The sequence below is a fragment of the Lissotriton vulgaris genome, chromosome 5 (assembly GCF_964263255.1).
Source record: "Lissotriton vulgaris chromosome 5, aLisVul1.2, whole genome shotgun sequence".
NCBI classification, from domain to species: Eukaryota; Metazoa; Chordata; class Amphibia; order Caudata; family Salamandridae; genus Lissotriton; species Lissotriton vulgaris.
Window position 1 is genome coordinate 1240379256 of NC_141693.1, and position 16180 is coordinate 1240395435.

General features: G+C 43.2%; 1 protein-coding gene across 1 annotated transcript in view; it reads left to right on the forward strand.

Moving 5' to 3' along the window:
• PPFIA4 (PPFI scaffold protein A4) overlaps window positions 1-16180 on the forward strand; it is a 2319747-nt gene that overhangs the window by 787882 nt on the left and 1515685 nt on the right. The window contains exons 7-8 of the mRNA XM_086923084.1: window positions 11371-11505; window positions 14615-14698. Of these exons, the coding sequence (XP_086779210.1) occupies window positions 11371-11505; window positions 14615-14698 (219 nt within the window). The remainder of the gene's footprint in view (window positions 1-11370; window positions 11506-14614; window positions 14699-16180) is intronic.

The window sequence follows — 16180 nt, forward strand, 5'->3', positions numbered from 1 at the left end:
TCAGGCTTGCACTCCCAAGACTGGTAGCAACCGCGACCCTAGCAGCAAGAACCCGATGGCAGTTCAGAAAAACAAAAATAAGTAGATCCTTGGTGGAGAGTTAACCTGCAAACAATAAAAAATATCAACTTTATTAAAATTTATTTGTCCTTAGTTCTCGATCTCAAATTATATCTGTCTCTTCCAGGTACTTCTTGATCAGTGAACAACAGATGTGGCTCAAAAGTGTCCAACCGCTTTGCAGGAGGTATTGAAGCTTGCAAAAGACTATCGCTCTCCAGTTCTGAATTAGTACCAATCAAGCGAGCATCACTGAATGCGGCAAACTTCGGGTCAGTCTCATTTTCTGAATCTGCAAGACCATCCTGAACCCACTTATCATATGGTAGAGGTAAGGGTGCCTTCTTCGTGTGGCACCCGTGTATCCAGTGTTTCTTTCCACGAACTCGCACCGCAGATCTCGTTGACAGAAGGACCTGATAGGGTCCGGTCCAGCGGGGCTGTTCGTTCTTAGTGCGTTGAAAATTTCTTACTAAGATCCAAGATCCAGGTTCAATGATGTGACCCTGATCTTCGTCAGCTTGTGGAAGAGAATCATGAACCTGTTGGCGTAAAACACTCATTTTAGTTGTCATTTCACGCAAGTAATCAAACAAAACAGGATACTCAAGATCGCTAAACTTCGTTGGTCTTGGTATGCCCCAAATATTTGCCGGGCGACCAAACACAACCTCATACGGACTCAAACCCATTCGCGAGTGCACAGTCATACGGGTGGACAAAAGTGCTAATGGCAAAGCATCTGGCCATTGCAAACCAGTGCTCTCTTGAATTTTGGCCAATTTTAACTTTAGAGTGCCATTATAGCACTCGACTAAACCAGCTGATTGGGGGTGATTTGCAGCGTGTAACTTCTGCCTAATCCCGAGACCTTCACACACTCTCTTCATCACTCGTCCCACAAACTCACTTCCATTATCACTCCAAATGATTCTTGGCAATCCGAACCTAGGGAAACATTATTTTATCAAAACTTTGGCAGTGGACAAAGCAGTGTTGTCCTTAAGGGGGTATGCTTCTACCCATCTAGAAAAAGAACAAACAACCACTAACACATACTTCAAGTTGTTGCATCTTTCCATATGGATAAAATCTAGCTGCAAAGCCTCGAACGGATACGTAGGAGGAGCAAAATGACCCGCTGGTGTTGGAGTTCCCTTGCCAGGATTATGCATCAAACACACCATGCAATTCTTGACCAAATTCTCCGCACATCTAGGTATTCCCACATTCTGCCAAACCGGAGCCAACAGCTTACAAATCCCTTTCGCACTAATGTGTGCCAATCCATGTGCCATTGTAACAACTGGCAGCACATACGCATTTGGCAGCAACCATCTTTGATGTTCGGACAAATCAGTCCAACAACCATTCGAATCCAACCTACCCTTCCTCTCTCTCCATTCATCCAACTCTTTCTCGGTGGCCTCACTCTGAATAATTTTCACGCTCCTCCATAGTGTCTTCACACATGCCTTTCTCCGGAACCTGATCTAGCTGGACCCACAACATACATTCGACTCGTCACATACCTTACAGTTTCTTTCGCAACCTCATCCGCAAACGCATTACCACGACCAACATCATCTGTGACCTTTCTATGGGCACTGCATTTCACAATCGCTATCTGCAAAGGTAACGTAAGAGATTCAAGAAGTTCATTCACCAGTTGCCCATGCTGGATTTTCGTCCCATGCGATGTCAAAAATCCACGTTCACGCCACAATCGTCCAAAGCTATGGGCCACTCCAAACGCATACTGACTATCAGTATATACATTCACTCTTTTCCCTTTCGCTAACACACATGCCCTTGTAAGTGCTGTTAGTTCTACCGCTTGTGCAAAATTGTATGGAATTCGAGCAGCTTCGACAACTGTATGTAAAGTCGTCACGGCATATGCTGCAGTGGTATCGCCATTTGGTAATTTAAAACATGAACCGTCAACCCACAAGGCATCATTACAATGAGGGAGAGGAGTATCCTTCAGATCTATCCTCCCTTTCGTCTCTTCTTCAGTTCTCAAGAAACAATCGTGTTGCTCTTCGATATCATCGTCTGTCTCAAGCGAAATCGGCAACAATGTAGCCGGATTTAGGGTATTGCACCTCTTGATGTGCACATGACTTGCCAACAACGTAAGCTCATACCCTGACAACCGAGCACTAGTCAAGTGCGGTGAAAATTTGGGATCCACTGCCTACAGTACGACGTAATCCCCAAAAACGCACGTACTTCTCTCTGTGTCGTAGGGACACTCATTTTCGCAATGGTCTGGATTCTTTCTGGGGTCAGCTTCCTTCCCTCCTTCGATAAGAGGTGACCTAGATAGGTAACTTCTTGGCGACAAAATTTTAATTTGGAAAGAGAAACTTTGTGATGGCAATCAGACAAATGAGACAACAAGGACACAGTGGCATCCTTACATATCTCTTCAGTATCGGCAGCAACTAGCAAATCATCAACATACTGGATAAGGGCCGCACCTTCCGGTAGGGCCAACAAGTCAAGTTGTGTCTTCAGAGCTTGACTGTAAATTGATGGACTCTCACAATAACCTTGAGGAGCGCGCTTAAAACGGAAACTTCGTCCTCCTAATCCAAAGATATCTCTACTCTCTATGGCAATCGGGATGCTGAAGAAAGCATTCTTCAAGTCGATCACATTAAACCAAGTAGCCGAAGCTGGAATCAATGTCAGTAACGCAGTAATGTCGGGTACAACAGGGAATTGCGGAACAACTATTTTGTTCACTTCACGGAGATCAATAACAAACCTATATACAGGAGGCAGTGAAGAATCAGTTCTCTTTAAAACAGGCAAAACCGTACTATTGCACACATTACCTTGAGTCTCTTCAATAACATCTTTGTCGATCAAATCATAAATGATCGCTGAAAGCGCTCGTTCACCATCGCTTGAAATACAATATTGCGGAATGCGAGGCAACTGAGCATTCGCCTTCAACGTCACAACATATGGAGGAATGTCTAATAAGCCCACATCGTTTGGACCCATAGCCCACAACGAGTCCGGTAAAGAAGACAATTCTGATGGAAGACAATCTTTTGAAACATATATAGGAGAAATCACATTCTCACCCAAAGTAAGATGTACTCCTGACGGAGAACAGTACAAAGTCGCATACAATCTTTTCAACAAATCAAGGCCTAGTAAGTTCTCATTACAACCTGTTGTCAAAAGAAGGGGTGCTTCAAGTCTTCGAGGACCAACAGAAATAGGCAATGGAACGGAAATCGGATTCATAACGGGGGCGCCAGAAAAACCTATAGAAGCATTGTTTAAGCCAGACAAATGTGCGCCAGGGAGTTTCGAATGCATAATAGAACTCTTCGTAGCACCAGTGTCCAGCAGAAAAGGCTCTGACACACCTGATGCAATCACTTCCACGTAAGGTCCACTCTGATCTACCGGAACTGAAACAACTCCCTCTCTTTGTCCATGGCTGTCCTAATAATCATTACCTTGCTCTCCATCGCCTTCAACATACTAATCATCTACGTAGTACTGTGTAGATCTACCGGAAGAACTCTGTTGCTGATCAAAACTATTCATTGAATTTTGGGGAGGCAAAGGGCGCGCGTTCTGTCCGCGACCTCTACCTCTAGGCACTTGTTGAGCACCTCTACCTCTAACACCAGGAGCACTATTGGCACGTTGCAGCAGAACGGGACAACTATTCTTGTAATGACCCTCTTCTCTACAATATGCACACTGATTAGGACCATACTGAATACGCTGTTGTTGAGGAGTCTCGTTTCTTTGCGAGTTCCTCGAATACTGTTGAGGCTGCTGATAGTCACGCTGATTATTAACACGGGGTGGATGAGCTTGTTGTAGAAGAACTTTAGTCTTCAATTCCTTAGTCTTCTTATCCGCTTTCTCTAACTCATCCTTACGCCTATTCTCGTAGTACTAAGCCGTAGCAAGAATCTGCGCCGAAGTAGAAATGGGCCAAGAACTCTCAGAATCTTTCAACTTAGTACACAACTCGGGAAGAAGATTGTACACAAATTTATCAACAAACAATCTCTGGCCACCTTCTGTAGCCATATCCTGACCACTATGATCTACAAACGTTTCCTCGAAATGCGAGAAAAAGTCTGAAACAGACTCTTTCTTCTGCTTACAGGCTAACAGTTTATCCCAATTAACACGGACTTCAGGCATTAAAGTCTTCATAAGAGTAATAATCCTACCAGGAAGTTCAGTAATAACATCTTCAGGCTTAGCACCTCCAACTTGTCTATCATTTGCTGCAGCGAGATTCACCCATGTATCGCCCAATTCATTATCATGATCTGTATGTCGGATGACATTCCAAATGGGCTGTGGAACAACATTCCCCAAAGCATATCTATGTCCGCTAAATTCATGACACACGAACTCACAGTTTGCGCAAGTTCTTTATAATACCCTGCTGGGTTCTTTCGTGAATCTGGTAAGGTCTGCTTAAGCGCTAGAACTTCTGCACGTTTCCATGATACATGTACCCACACACGTTGGAAATGTGCATCTGTCGGTGGAACAGCATTAGGGTCAGAAGGTCTCCATACTGGAGGAACCTCTCGCATCGGATATTGACGCGCTTGTCTCCTAACTGATGAATCTGGCTCAAACAACTGTTCAACAGGAACATCACTTCGCAGCAACAGTAACGTTGAAACCGCTTTCTCAACATCGGGTAGACTCACAATCGTTTAGCAAACTCCGAACGCAATCGGGACAATTCCACAGGAACTCTACCCACTTCATCCATCCATTGATCATAGAGGAATGCACACATAAGATCGAAAACATATCGCTGCTTTGGTGCTTTCCATTGTCGGAAAACATCCATAATACCTTCTAGATCATACTGAGACTTATACGTCACCCATCTACGTGTCATATGGTCTAGAACCACTCGTTCATCTATATCGGGCAATTGACTATGCAATTGTCTACGCTCATTCATAGGAGACATACCCATTTGTCCCAAAATAGGAGTTAGGAAATTAGAAAAGACAGCAGTCATCCACTGTCTAGGAGAAGGAACAGTCGGAAGGACAAGAGAAGACGAAGCAGTAGCAGTAGGATCCATAGTCGGAACAGACATAGGAACAGTAGCAGTAGAAGAAGGCAAAGTGGGCAACCCTTGAGAAGGCTGCGCATTAGGAGCAACAACCAACGAAGGAGTTGGCTGTGGAGGAATAACAGGAGGCAAAACATTAGGAACTTGCACGGCCACTATAGCCTGTGGTGGTGCCGTAGCATTCTGCATATAAGGTGGTGGCAAACTTAACAAATGCGACATCAAAGGGTCTTTCACAAGATCCTTTTCGTCTTTCTGCTCTGTAGCTGGTAAAACTGTATAGCATCTGTCTACCGCTAACTTCCTTACTCTAAGCATCTGCTCACTGTCTCTTTCGTCCTCATCGTTCCTGTATGCAACGGCGGCTTGCACCATTGACATACCCTTTCTATTCTTCTTCGCTAACTTAATTTCTTTCTGTTTGGCTTCCTTGCGCCATATGCGGAAAGAGTCAAACATCGCCGGCCGGGCTTTCTTCTTGAACAACTTCACTTCAAGATTATCCAAGACTTCTGTCTCAAAACTACCATAACGGGGCCACTGTAGGACACCGTCGTTCTTCATGTATTTAATCCAAATCTCATTATAGCTAATAGGACCTACTCCATGCTTCACGTATAACTCGTATGTAGGAGTTCCGATCGGGGGAACCGGACACGAATCCTCTAACCGGGAATCCCTCATAGTTCCACAACTAAACAAATTCCTAAGACTGCTAAAACCAGGCATCTTGCTCACTAGTCTAGCTTCAAACAACAAGGGTAATCAAAAATCGATAAACTCGTGAATACACAAATCCCTTGGCTTTGGGGCCTGCAGGTACCAAATCAAAGCTATCCACTAAAGGATACAAAACCAAACTAAGAACTAAGAACTAGGAGACGCTCCCTTTATACTTAACTGAATTGTCGATGGCGTCACCAGAAGACTCGTCAATCGTCTCGCTCTACAAACGTCTAAGGCTCCAAAACAGGGCGACAGTCAGGGCAGCAGTCCTTCGTAGCCGTCGGGACGCGGGAAGCCTCGCAGCAAAGAACTTCGGAACCACGTCGACATACAGGGGTCGCTGAAGTGGCTGGCCAACCTCCGGAATTTTCACACGACACTCCTCACGAACCTCTGGCTTGGACCGGTACCGCTGAAGTCGCCCCACGTTGGGCGCCAAATGAGGTACTAGGTTTTCTCGGAACCAATACTAATACAAAAACCCAGCGGTGTCAGGGCAACACCCAAAGACCCCGGATTCCCCTGTCTTGGCAAACAGAGACACAGGATACTTCTCGATGACGTCAAAGACCAAAGTTTAATGGTTGCAACCAGGGACAGAGGTCTACGAAGTACACACGGGTAGTTCGAAAGAGGCTGCACCACCTCAATGAGTGAAACTCGGTCTTTTATGCTGAAAATTACGCTTCTGGCAACATCACAATTTACATTCGGTGCATACAAAATGAACCAATGAACAAGTAGCATTTCAAAAAGTAACGAATCACAACAGTCGAAGCTAATCCCACTTTCCGTTGTCCAGCCCACCAAAAACGATCGCACATATGTTAGTTTCCTGTTCGATCAGGCCGGACAAACCCATCATAAATCCTTCAACTCAGATCGATGAACATGTTGTAAAGGAAAGGCAGAAACAGATGGAAAGGAGATGGAGAAGTGGGAATGGTGGGCCATAAAGTCGGACCACGTCCTGCTCTTTGATCTTTATCAGTGCAGCTGCTAACCAAGGAACTGGCTCAGCAGGATTCGCCCTAGGCGAAGAGTCAGTTCGGCCAGGTCAACCAGAAGTCAGCTAAAGCGTACGTGTCAAGGACTCGCTCGGCCACAATCATAGGGCCTATGTTAGGGCAACCATACAAGATGGCTGCCACATTACAAAATGCTCAAATACAGAGTGTTCTCCTATATCGATTCATACGAAAACACTCAGACACGCTACACTCGTCATTTGCGGTCTGTAGAGACCAAAATCATCCATTTCCGACGATCTTTATAAATCGGGTTTCAGCACTATCGAACCCATTTCGGAATCGCGGAACCACAGAGCACTGGGGACCTGGTTAGCAGGAACTCAGTGCTCTTCCAGTTAAAATCACATCAAATCCTAGGGAAATAGTGGGGGTGAACATGTCAACAAGAGTCACTTTCCTACAATCAGTCACCAGACAATTAAGAGAGTATCACCAGGAGAAGGGCTTTGGATCTCCCCACATGTTGGGAGCCAGAAGTACATATTTTTGATTGGGTAGAGTTGTGATCTTCCAAAAAAAGTGTTTGCCCTTCATGCAGCTATGATCATTTTTTTATATATCAATTGACTGAGTTTGAACTTTAGGGGCACCCATGACATTGAAATACCAATAAACTGTTTAAAATAACTAGATAATTTACAGAGTGTTTATTTTCTCTTGTAGTGTGACCGGTGTGAGGTGGACAGTCATTAATCTACTTGGGTTTTTAGGTCTGACTTGACAGTGCTGCTGTCATATGACCTTAAAGAGATCAATAAAAAATAACTTTTAGAGTCCTACTGAGAGAGGAGCTTAGGCTGAGTTGGTTATGGTGGCAAGCCAATGTACATGACCATAGGCCTTATCTGTTTATTATGAAATGTTATGAAAAAAGCACTAGACCTGACATAGTTATTGTGAAAAGCATATGTTCAAGTCAATAGGTATTTGGGTGACTTGTTATTACTCTTTAATATAGCCTACAAATAGGTATTTTGTTATAGATAATGTCAATTACCTTTGTAGAGAAGGATTTTCGTGTTGGTTACAAACCCTGACAAACCCAGGAGGGAGAAGATTTGCAGTGTAATATTTCTTGGGGGACTCTCCTCTTAAATGTCTGCCAGGATCTTGTAATAAATAAATAATAGACATATCCATATATATATGATATATGATATATATATCGTTACAGATAAACAGAGGGGCTTTGAGTAGACTCTCTTCTCTCTCCTGCCCACGGCCGGACTGGGAAGAGAAACCAGCCCTGGCAATTCCACTTGACCCCCCCCTCCCCAGGGGGAGTGAGGTGGGGGATTTATGGCCGGGACACCTCTGTTTGAGGTGGCTGTTTGCGCTATATAAATAACACTATTATTATTATTATGGCACTGAGAAGCTCTAGTTGTGAGCAGTGCTGCCTCTGTTATTTTGTTTCAGGGGGCCGATATTGCACCATTGCTGCAAAACTACCCCCAGTGACAAAACTGGCCCCCACAGCCGCAAAACCGAACCCCCCCACCCCCCTCTGGCCTACCGGGAAAACGCCCTGTGCCCACTAAGGCCAGTCCGGCCCTGGTTCTGCCATTGGTCTGTCTCAGTGTCATTTACACTATGTTTCCATCCATGAGACCGAACTGCATGGGTAATGGTTTCATGTGCGTCATTGGCTCTTTTGCCTTGAGATTGTTGCCATTTTTTAATTGTGTGTGTACATTCACCTGAAAAGGAGTATGCTTTAGAGTCATGGCTGATTGGCTAGTCTTTTAGCTCTGAAAGTTCTCCTTTAATAGTTGACTTTTCATTTTTTTGCTTCCCTTTATTTTATTTGTATGTTTCTTATGAGCATACTCAGCTCTCCAGGCATTGCTAATGAGATGCTTGCTTGCTGCTTATTTCATTTTCAGTGCATTGCTTGCTAAGTGACCGCTTACTCTCAAGGAGATAATTATGGAATGGTGATGTCCATTGTATATAATTGCTTTACCTTTCCAAGATGACCAACACAGCTCTAAATGTGGCAGGCATGCCTGAACTTTAAAACAATGATTGGCTATTTACAACGCCTTTGCAAGATGGACTCCCGCTGCTGTTTAGTTTTGTTATTGCAAACATACACCCACCTTGATTAGAAGGCAGCATGTTTTCTTTTTTCTACTTGTATTTTTTTTTTATTTATCTTGCGTATGTTGCTGACTTTATGTGTGAGTCAGTGGATTGAGTAATCACGTGCATGCTTGCAAGGATGAGTTAAAGAGTTGCCTGTATGATGACTTATTCAAGGGTTTCCAACCAGTAGATTGTGACCTAGTGTAGCTCTCCAGCTACCTGTGAGTAGCTCACCTGTGTACAGCGCTGCCTATTAAATTAGAAAGCTTTTGCCTGGTTGAATTAATATGCATATAAAACATTGAGATTATACTACCCTAGTAATATTAATAGTTCTCAATGCATTTCATTGAACATAAGTAGCTCTCAGTACAGAAAAGTTTGGAGACCCCTACACCCATTAGTGATACAAAAGTCACTCTCATTTATAAGCAAGACCTATTGGCAATTGCAGTGACAATGATTTCTTTGTCATACTGTGTTTATCGTGTTTGTAAGCTTTTGTTTTATATGTCTGGTTACGTGCAATAAATTAGAGTATCAGTTGAGAGGGGTGAGAGCCTATCTTAAATAATCACAGTCCTTGTCAGGGTGTTTGAAATGTGCCCTTTCAGCAGAGTCAGCCCTGTTTTATACCTTTTGTAGCTGAACCCTTTTTGTTGGCGTTAGGACACTTAGCACTTTACCCCAAGCAAAACAGTGACAAACAGGGCGGACTGGGAACCACAACCGGCCCTGGCAAAGTGCTCGGCCGGCCCCCCCCTCCTTACTCGGAGAGGGGGGGTGGGGACCGAGCGCTTTGCCGAGGCTGGTTTTCAGCCGATTTTGTTACAGGGCCGATTTTGCTGCAAAAACGGCCCTGTAACAAAAACGGTCCCCAGGGTCCCAAAACCGGCCCCCATCCGTGCAGCGCACCGGGGAATTGCCCGGTACCCGCTATGGCCAGTCCGGGCCTGGTGACAAAGTGCCTGCAATCTACACTTTAAACGTGGTAGCATTGGCATATACTATTGTGTCAATTAGATGTATGCTAATTTTAACCTTTTTGGAAGGGAGAGCACCCATGGTTGGCAGTTGTAAAGTGCACAGGGTAATATGATCGGCAAAAAAGTGTGAACAGCAACAGAAAGTACAACACTCTCGGGAAAACTCTACTGGAAAAGCACATTTCCTACATCACATTTCATTTCCTTTACTTAAGCCCAGTTTGGGAATTTGAATTCTTTGTTTCATACATTACTATTACTCTAACACCCTGAAGGGACAGGAAAAAGACAATTCAGAGAAGGACTCTGCAAAGTGAAATACCCGTCTGTTAAGGCTTAGACTTTCAAGATATTTCCAGCTCTTGTGACTTTTTCTGCAGTATGCAGTGAACTAGTCAAAATATCCCGAAGTGGAGTTAAACCTCCACAAAAAGGTGTCTTCTTATGACCATAGCATATGTCAGTGATTCTGCATCTTATGTTATATGTGTAGAAACCATTGTGAAGATTATACATTTTCATATGTTTATTAAAAAGGTCATGATGTCGTTAAATAACTGGTTTTGTGCATGCTCCCAGATGCCACTGATGCAGAAGCAGCCAGCATGACTCGCGGGAGGGGCGGGGTCAGGCCTGGACTGGCCGTTGCGGGCACCAGGCAATCTCCTGGTGCGCCGCAAGGGTGTGGGTGTAACAAAATCGGCCAAAAACCGGCCCCGCCAAAGAGCTCAGTCGCACCCTCAGGGGGCCGGCCGAGCACTTTGCCAGGGCCGGTTTTGGTTCTCAGTCCCGCCCTGGGCGAGGTCGCCTGGGAAGGGGGATCATAATTAAAAGAAATTAAAAACTACCTTTCCACCGGGTCTCTCTTCTTCACTGCTCTTGCTCTCCTGTTTTCCTGCCTCCAACAGGAACAGGAAACAGGCAGCCAGGACCCTCCCCTAAGCCAATCAAAATGCTGCTAGCAGCGATGTGAAAGGTCAGGATGGCGCCCAGCCAGGGGCTAATGGGGAGGCCATGTTCTCCATGCAGGCCTCAATGCAGCCTGCATAGAGAAGGGCAGAGGGCGCATGACTGGTTTGGGTGGCCCAAGAGTGCCGACCAAACAGTCTTTGCACACTAAGGAGTGGCCAAACCACTCCTCCTCTGTCCTGCTCAAAGTTTTGGCTTTCTCGCACAGTGAGAAAGGAGTGGGGCGGCACTCCTCCGCCCAAGTGGAGGAGCTGCCCCTGCACAAATGAGAACATATGGTAACTGTGTTTTTCTGATTTCTTTCATTGTGTGCACCAAACGTAAGTGATAATACCACAACGATAAGAAGATCGCAGATTGCGCAAATGACTTTATATAGTGCCACTGCCTTAAGTTTATTTACCGTCTCTTGCAGTGCGAGGAGAAGGCTCGCCATATCCAGGAGCTGCTGGAGCTGGCCGAGCAGAAGCTGCAGCAGACCATGAGGAAAGCAGAGACGCTGCCCGAGGTGGAAGCCGAGCTGGCCCAGAGAGTGGCGGCTCTGACAAAGGTAGGTGGTCACACAAGAAATCTGCAGAGGAAAACAATGTTTAATGGTGTTACCCATGAGGAAACAAAACGTGAAAATCTGAAACAGTGGGAAGGTTAAAGATGCTTTTTCCCCTTGGCAACTGCCATTCATTCTTAACAATGAGAGAGCATTCAGCTATAGTGCCAATTTCCCCTGTAACCAACCAAGAAAGCATACCGGCCTTTAAAAGATTACACACCGAAAGCCCTCCTGACACTGGTGCTTTTTCTGTGTCATGAAGATTCAATGTGTGCTGGTGGTGCATGGACCTTTTTCACCCGCATCTTCAAGACTCGGCGCTCAGGTCTTGAGGTTCATTAAATTGCAAAAATAATAGCTCTTGATGTGTGTAGGAAAGTTTTGGTTCCACCCAATAAATTCCTTTGTCTGTATAAACGATATATAGTTTTATTGGTCAATTTCAATTTCCACTTGTCACAATCAGTGTATCAGCCTAGTAACACGTGTTGTCACAAAAAAGACTACCCCAGAGCTGCCAATAAATGCATACAAAAATATTTACAAGTAAGAAAATCCCCGTTTCATCATACAAACATCCATGCATACATATTACAATAGTGGGTTGTAAAGATTCTTACTAAATCAATCGTTCTCCATATTTACACCCATATGAACCTCACTACTGTACAATATTTTGTTTGAAATAAACTAGATATTTTATATTGTTAAACTATTGTTACTCTAAAGATAATGTATTCAGAATCGTTTTCAGCAACTCCCAGTTCACAATTACATTACATGCTGAACATCCTTATTGAGTCATCAACATTATGAATATTCCTTGTATTATAATCCAGTGTTATATGTTGTCTAAAATGGAAAATGCACTTTATATATAGTGTCTTGTTATTCATGAATAGTTCTGCTCATTAAACTGAACTGATAGTCTCCTCGTAATAAGTGTGCAGTCGTAATCTCCATTAAGACGCTTTCAGTAGAGTACCTACGTTGATGAGAAATACTTTTTTCATGCTATTGTCAAATAGCAGGACTCCTCATAATAAATGTAATCATAGTCTCTAAGGAAGCACCTTAAGGAGAGTATGCATCTTATGTAATTGTAAATATTTTTTCAATGTATTTCTTTGCAGCCTGATGAAGTCCTTTTTCGAGATGAAACTTTCGGGCCGGCTGATACGTTGATTGTGAAAAAGTGGAAACTGAAGAATAAATTATATATTTTTTATATGCACAAAAACTTGATTTGAAGTTATTGGGTGGATCACACAAGTACTGGAACCTTCCTACAACATCACAAACTGTTGATTTCAAAACCTAAATGTATATATTTTTTATACGCACAGGAACTTGATTTGAAGTTATTGGGTGGATCACACAAGAATTGAAAACTTCCTACAACATCACAAACTGTTGATTTTAAAAACTTAAATGTATATATTTTTTATATGCACAAAGTCTTGAATTTAAGTTATCGGGTGGATCCCACAAGAGCTTCAACTTTCCAACAACATCACAAACTGTTGATTTTAAAACCTAATGACCTCTAGTTTGATAATGTGATAAACAATTGAATGGAATTTTGAGTGATTTTCTCTGTTTTTATACTGTTCACAGATTTGTTCCTAAAGGGAGTCTATGACAATTGAACCTCTGACGTTAAGCCCCATAAATGCTATATCATTTGAGATTTGAACCTGTTTCGGTGTGTTAGGTCCATTACTGCCACAATTTGTTTTTTGTCCTTTCTGGACCTAGTCACACTCTGCAGACAAGTTGACCAGCTGAAAATTCGTCCAGAGCACTTGGCGTTGTATACAGATGCAAATGGAAGCAGATCCTTAATCTGTGATCAGAAATAGCCCATATACATCTGCAGTTGTCTTCTGCACACCTAAGATCGTTGAAAATCTGAAAAAAATGTTAGTGACTGAGGGGATTAGTGGTGAGCAGGTTTTGCTGCACCTTGGAGACTCTAAGTACTGCGGTAGAGCTGCAGCTCTATAGTCCATGATCGCCACCCTGGACCGCATCAAGAAATGCACACGTAACCAATGCAGCTGTTGTAAATTATATGTCCCAAGAGTTAGAATCATCCGTCTCAGCATCAGTACAGTCAGATCCTGCACTTGCTGGAGTATATATATCGCGATAGCTACAGAAACAAAGAATTAAGGTTGCTACGAACATTGGTGCACTAACAACTGATGTAGAATTACCTGGTAGTGTACCAATATCTTGTAAGTAACCACTAAAGCTCGAGTTTTGAATCCACTACGCTTCCCTCCCACAAGCGAGAGAATTTATGGTAGACTGCAAAAAAATTAAATTACTATTGTTGGCGCTCCTCCGAGCACTGGTAGAACTGGTAAGGTAGAAAAGGAGAACAATTCTACTGCCCGGGTCTCTTCAAGTCATCTCCCATTCCCATGCAAGAGGGGTCTAATGTCTGGCAGTTCTAGGGTATCTTGCCCCATCTGTCTGTAACCAGAGTTTGTATTTTTTCTCGCTCCTAGCATTTTAATAGCAAGTGCTGTAAAAAAAGATTTTACCTTGTAATTTGGCATATTGGCACCTTAAGACATCCTCAGTAAGACTCTGTTAGAAATAAGAGACCCTGGCCTGTACCAAGCCGCTCAGTCTATAGAACAGGTAATCAGAATTAATAGGTAAAAGTTCTTCCAAAAAACCCATTTAATTTCTAGCTTTAGAAAAGCTAGTGATCCACAACCTACCCATAGTAGGAATAGTCTGATTTGTATGGGTTAAATAACCTCTAAGACACTAGCTAGCATATAAACTCATTCCTGTGCTCAATCGCCAGCGAACTCTCGCAAAATTATATAGAGATTGTCTGTTTAGGAGTGAGAGCAGGTTCCTCTGTGTCAAAATATGTTGGTGGTGATATGCATTTGTGATGCCAAGGCGCAATCTCTGTCCTATGGATCAAAAGCCATTCTTCAGACCTCTAACCGTATATCCTTATGTTGACAGCCAAAAAGCATTTATAGCTTTCATGCTTCTGTACCTGTTTACTTAGAACTTTCCTTTGTTCATATGATTCCATCAGTTTAAAGTAATCTAGCCTGCTATCTTTTGTATTTTCCAGGCTGAAGAAAGGCATGGAAACATTGAGGAACATCTCAGACAACTGGAGAATCAGCTGGAAGAGAAGAATCAAGAGCTTGGCAGGGTGAGTGTCCTTAAATTAAGAGGCCACCATCCGACCTTTGTAGGTGCATCATTTCTTCCCTGGGGTATCTGTGATTGCCAGAGCTGTGCTCATTTCAGATTATTACAACAATGTACATAGTAGGTGCACCAAAACCTTCAGCTGAAACCTTCCGTCAGCTTTTCAAAGAGGTGTGATTTTATCAGAATATGGATTCTGAAGAAAAAGTGAGTGAAAAGTGTGAACATTTAATAAAATGTAATCAGTGCGCCTCTCTGCAACTTTCTTCAGGTTGACCTCACAGTCTGGCGCCTATTGTTTGGGGTACCTATTATCATCCCTTTTAGATATTCATGAATGCATGGTCTATGTTGTACTACATGTCCATATACAGGGGGTCATCCGCTCAGGGACTGAGGACCATACAGGAGTTCTGCATCGTCCCCAGACCTGCATCTTGTACTCAGTTGCAACGGTTTTTTGAGGTGTGATGTGGGTTCATAGAGTTTTCTTTCCACGTTGACTAAGTACAACCTGCATGCACCTAGTAGAGGTCTTTAAGATGCCAACGAAGGTTTGTTGCTACTGAACATCTGGGTCAGGTGCAGACGTTACTGCACCCTGATATGCCTAAAATAAATATGACATTCCCTGGATTAATATAGAAGGAACCACTGAAAAATCATTAACAAGTAGTACATTAGATTAAGGTCCTTATTTGAAGGTTGACCTACAATGTATTCCTTCAAAAAAGTGATGGATGTTTTGTTCACTGTATTACAAGTTCATTAAAGACAAAGACACTCTACAAGCAGTGGACGGGACATCTGCTCCATTAAATATATGTATTGCTTTATTGTTTTCAGCCAAAGCCATGACAATAAAATAGTTAAAAGGATTACAAATGGCAATAGAAAGGCAATATAAGAGTAAAAGTACAATTAACATTTCGAAAATACATGCATAAGGCACCCTTTTACGTTCAAGAGCTTTGGTATTGATAATGCATTCAATATGCAGATAAAACTGTGTCAATACTCGTAGTACATATGTTGGTTGCATGAGCTTCATCCATGTTAATTCATCATGGACCCTCTCTGCCATTTTGACAAGTAGACTGCAATTGAGAGCGCCAAATTTAAATTTGACATATAAAGTGCAGCGTACTTCAGCCAATCAAGTTAATGCTCAAATTCAGGTAAAAGATTGGGGCTTGTTTTGCGGTTATATGACGGAACAACACATGTGATTACAACAAGTGCCGTGACAACGCGGTCATAACCACAACTGCATCTTTACCATACATTCCTTTACCATGCATGCCTTTACAACAAATGTTGTTGTAAAGGAATGAATGGTAAAGGAAAATGAGTTGCAAAGCTTCCATCCAAGCCCCCCACCCTGAGCCCTACACCCAGCCCTTAGCCCTGAAAACTGTCCCAACCCAGCTCTAAAAGCACCCAGCCCCCCCACCCTGAACTCTAAAACTGGCCCCAGCCCTAA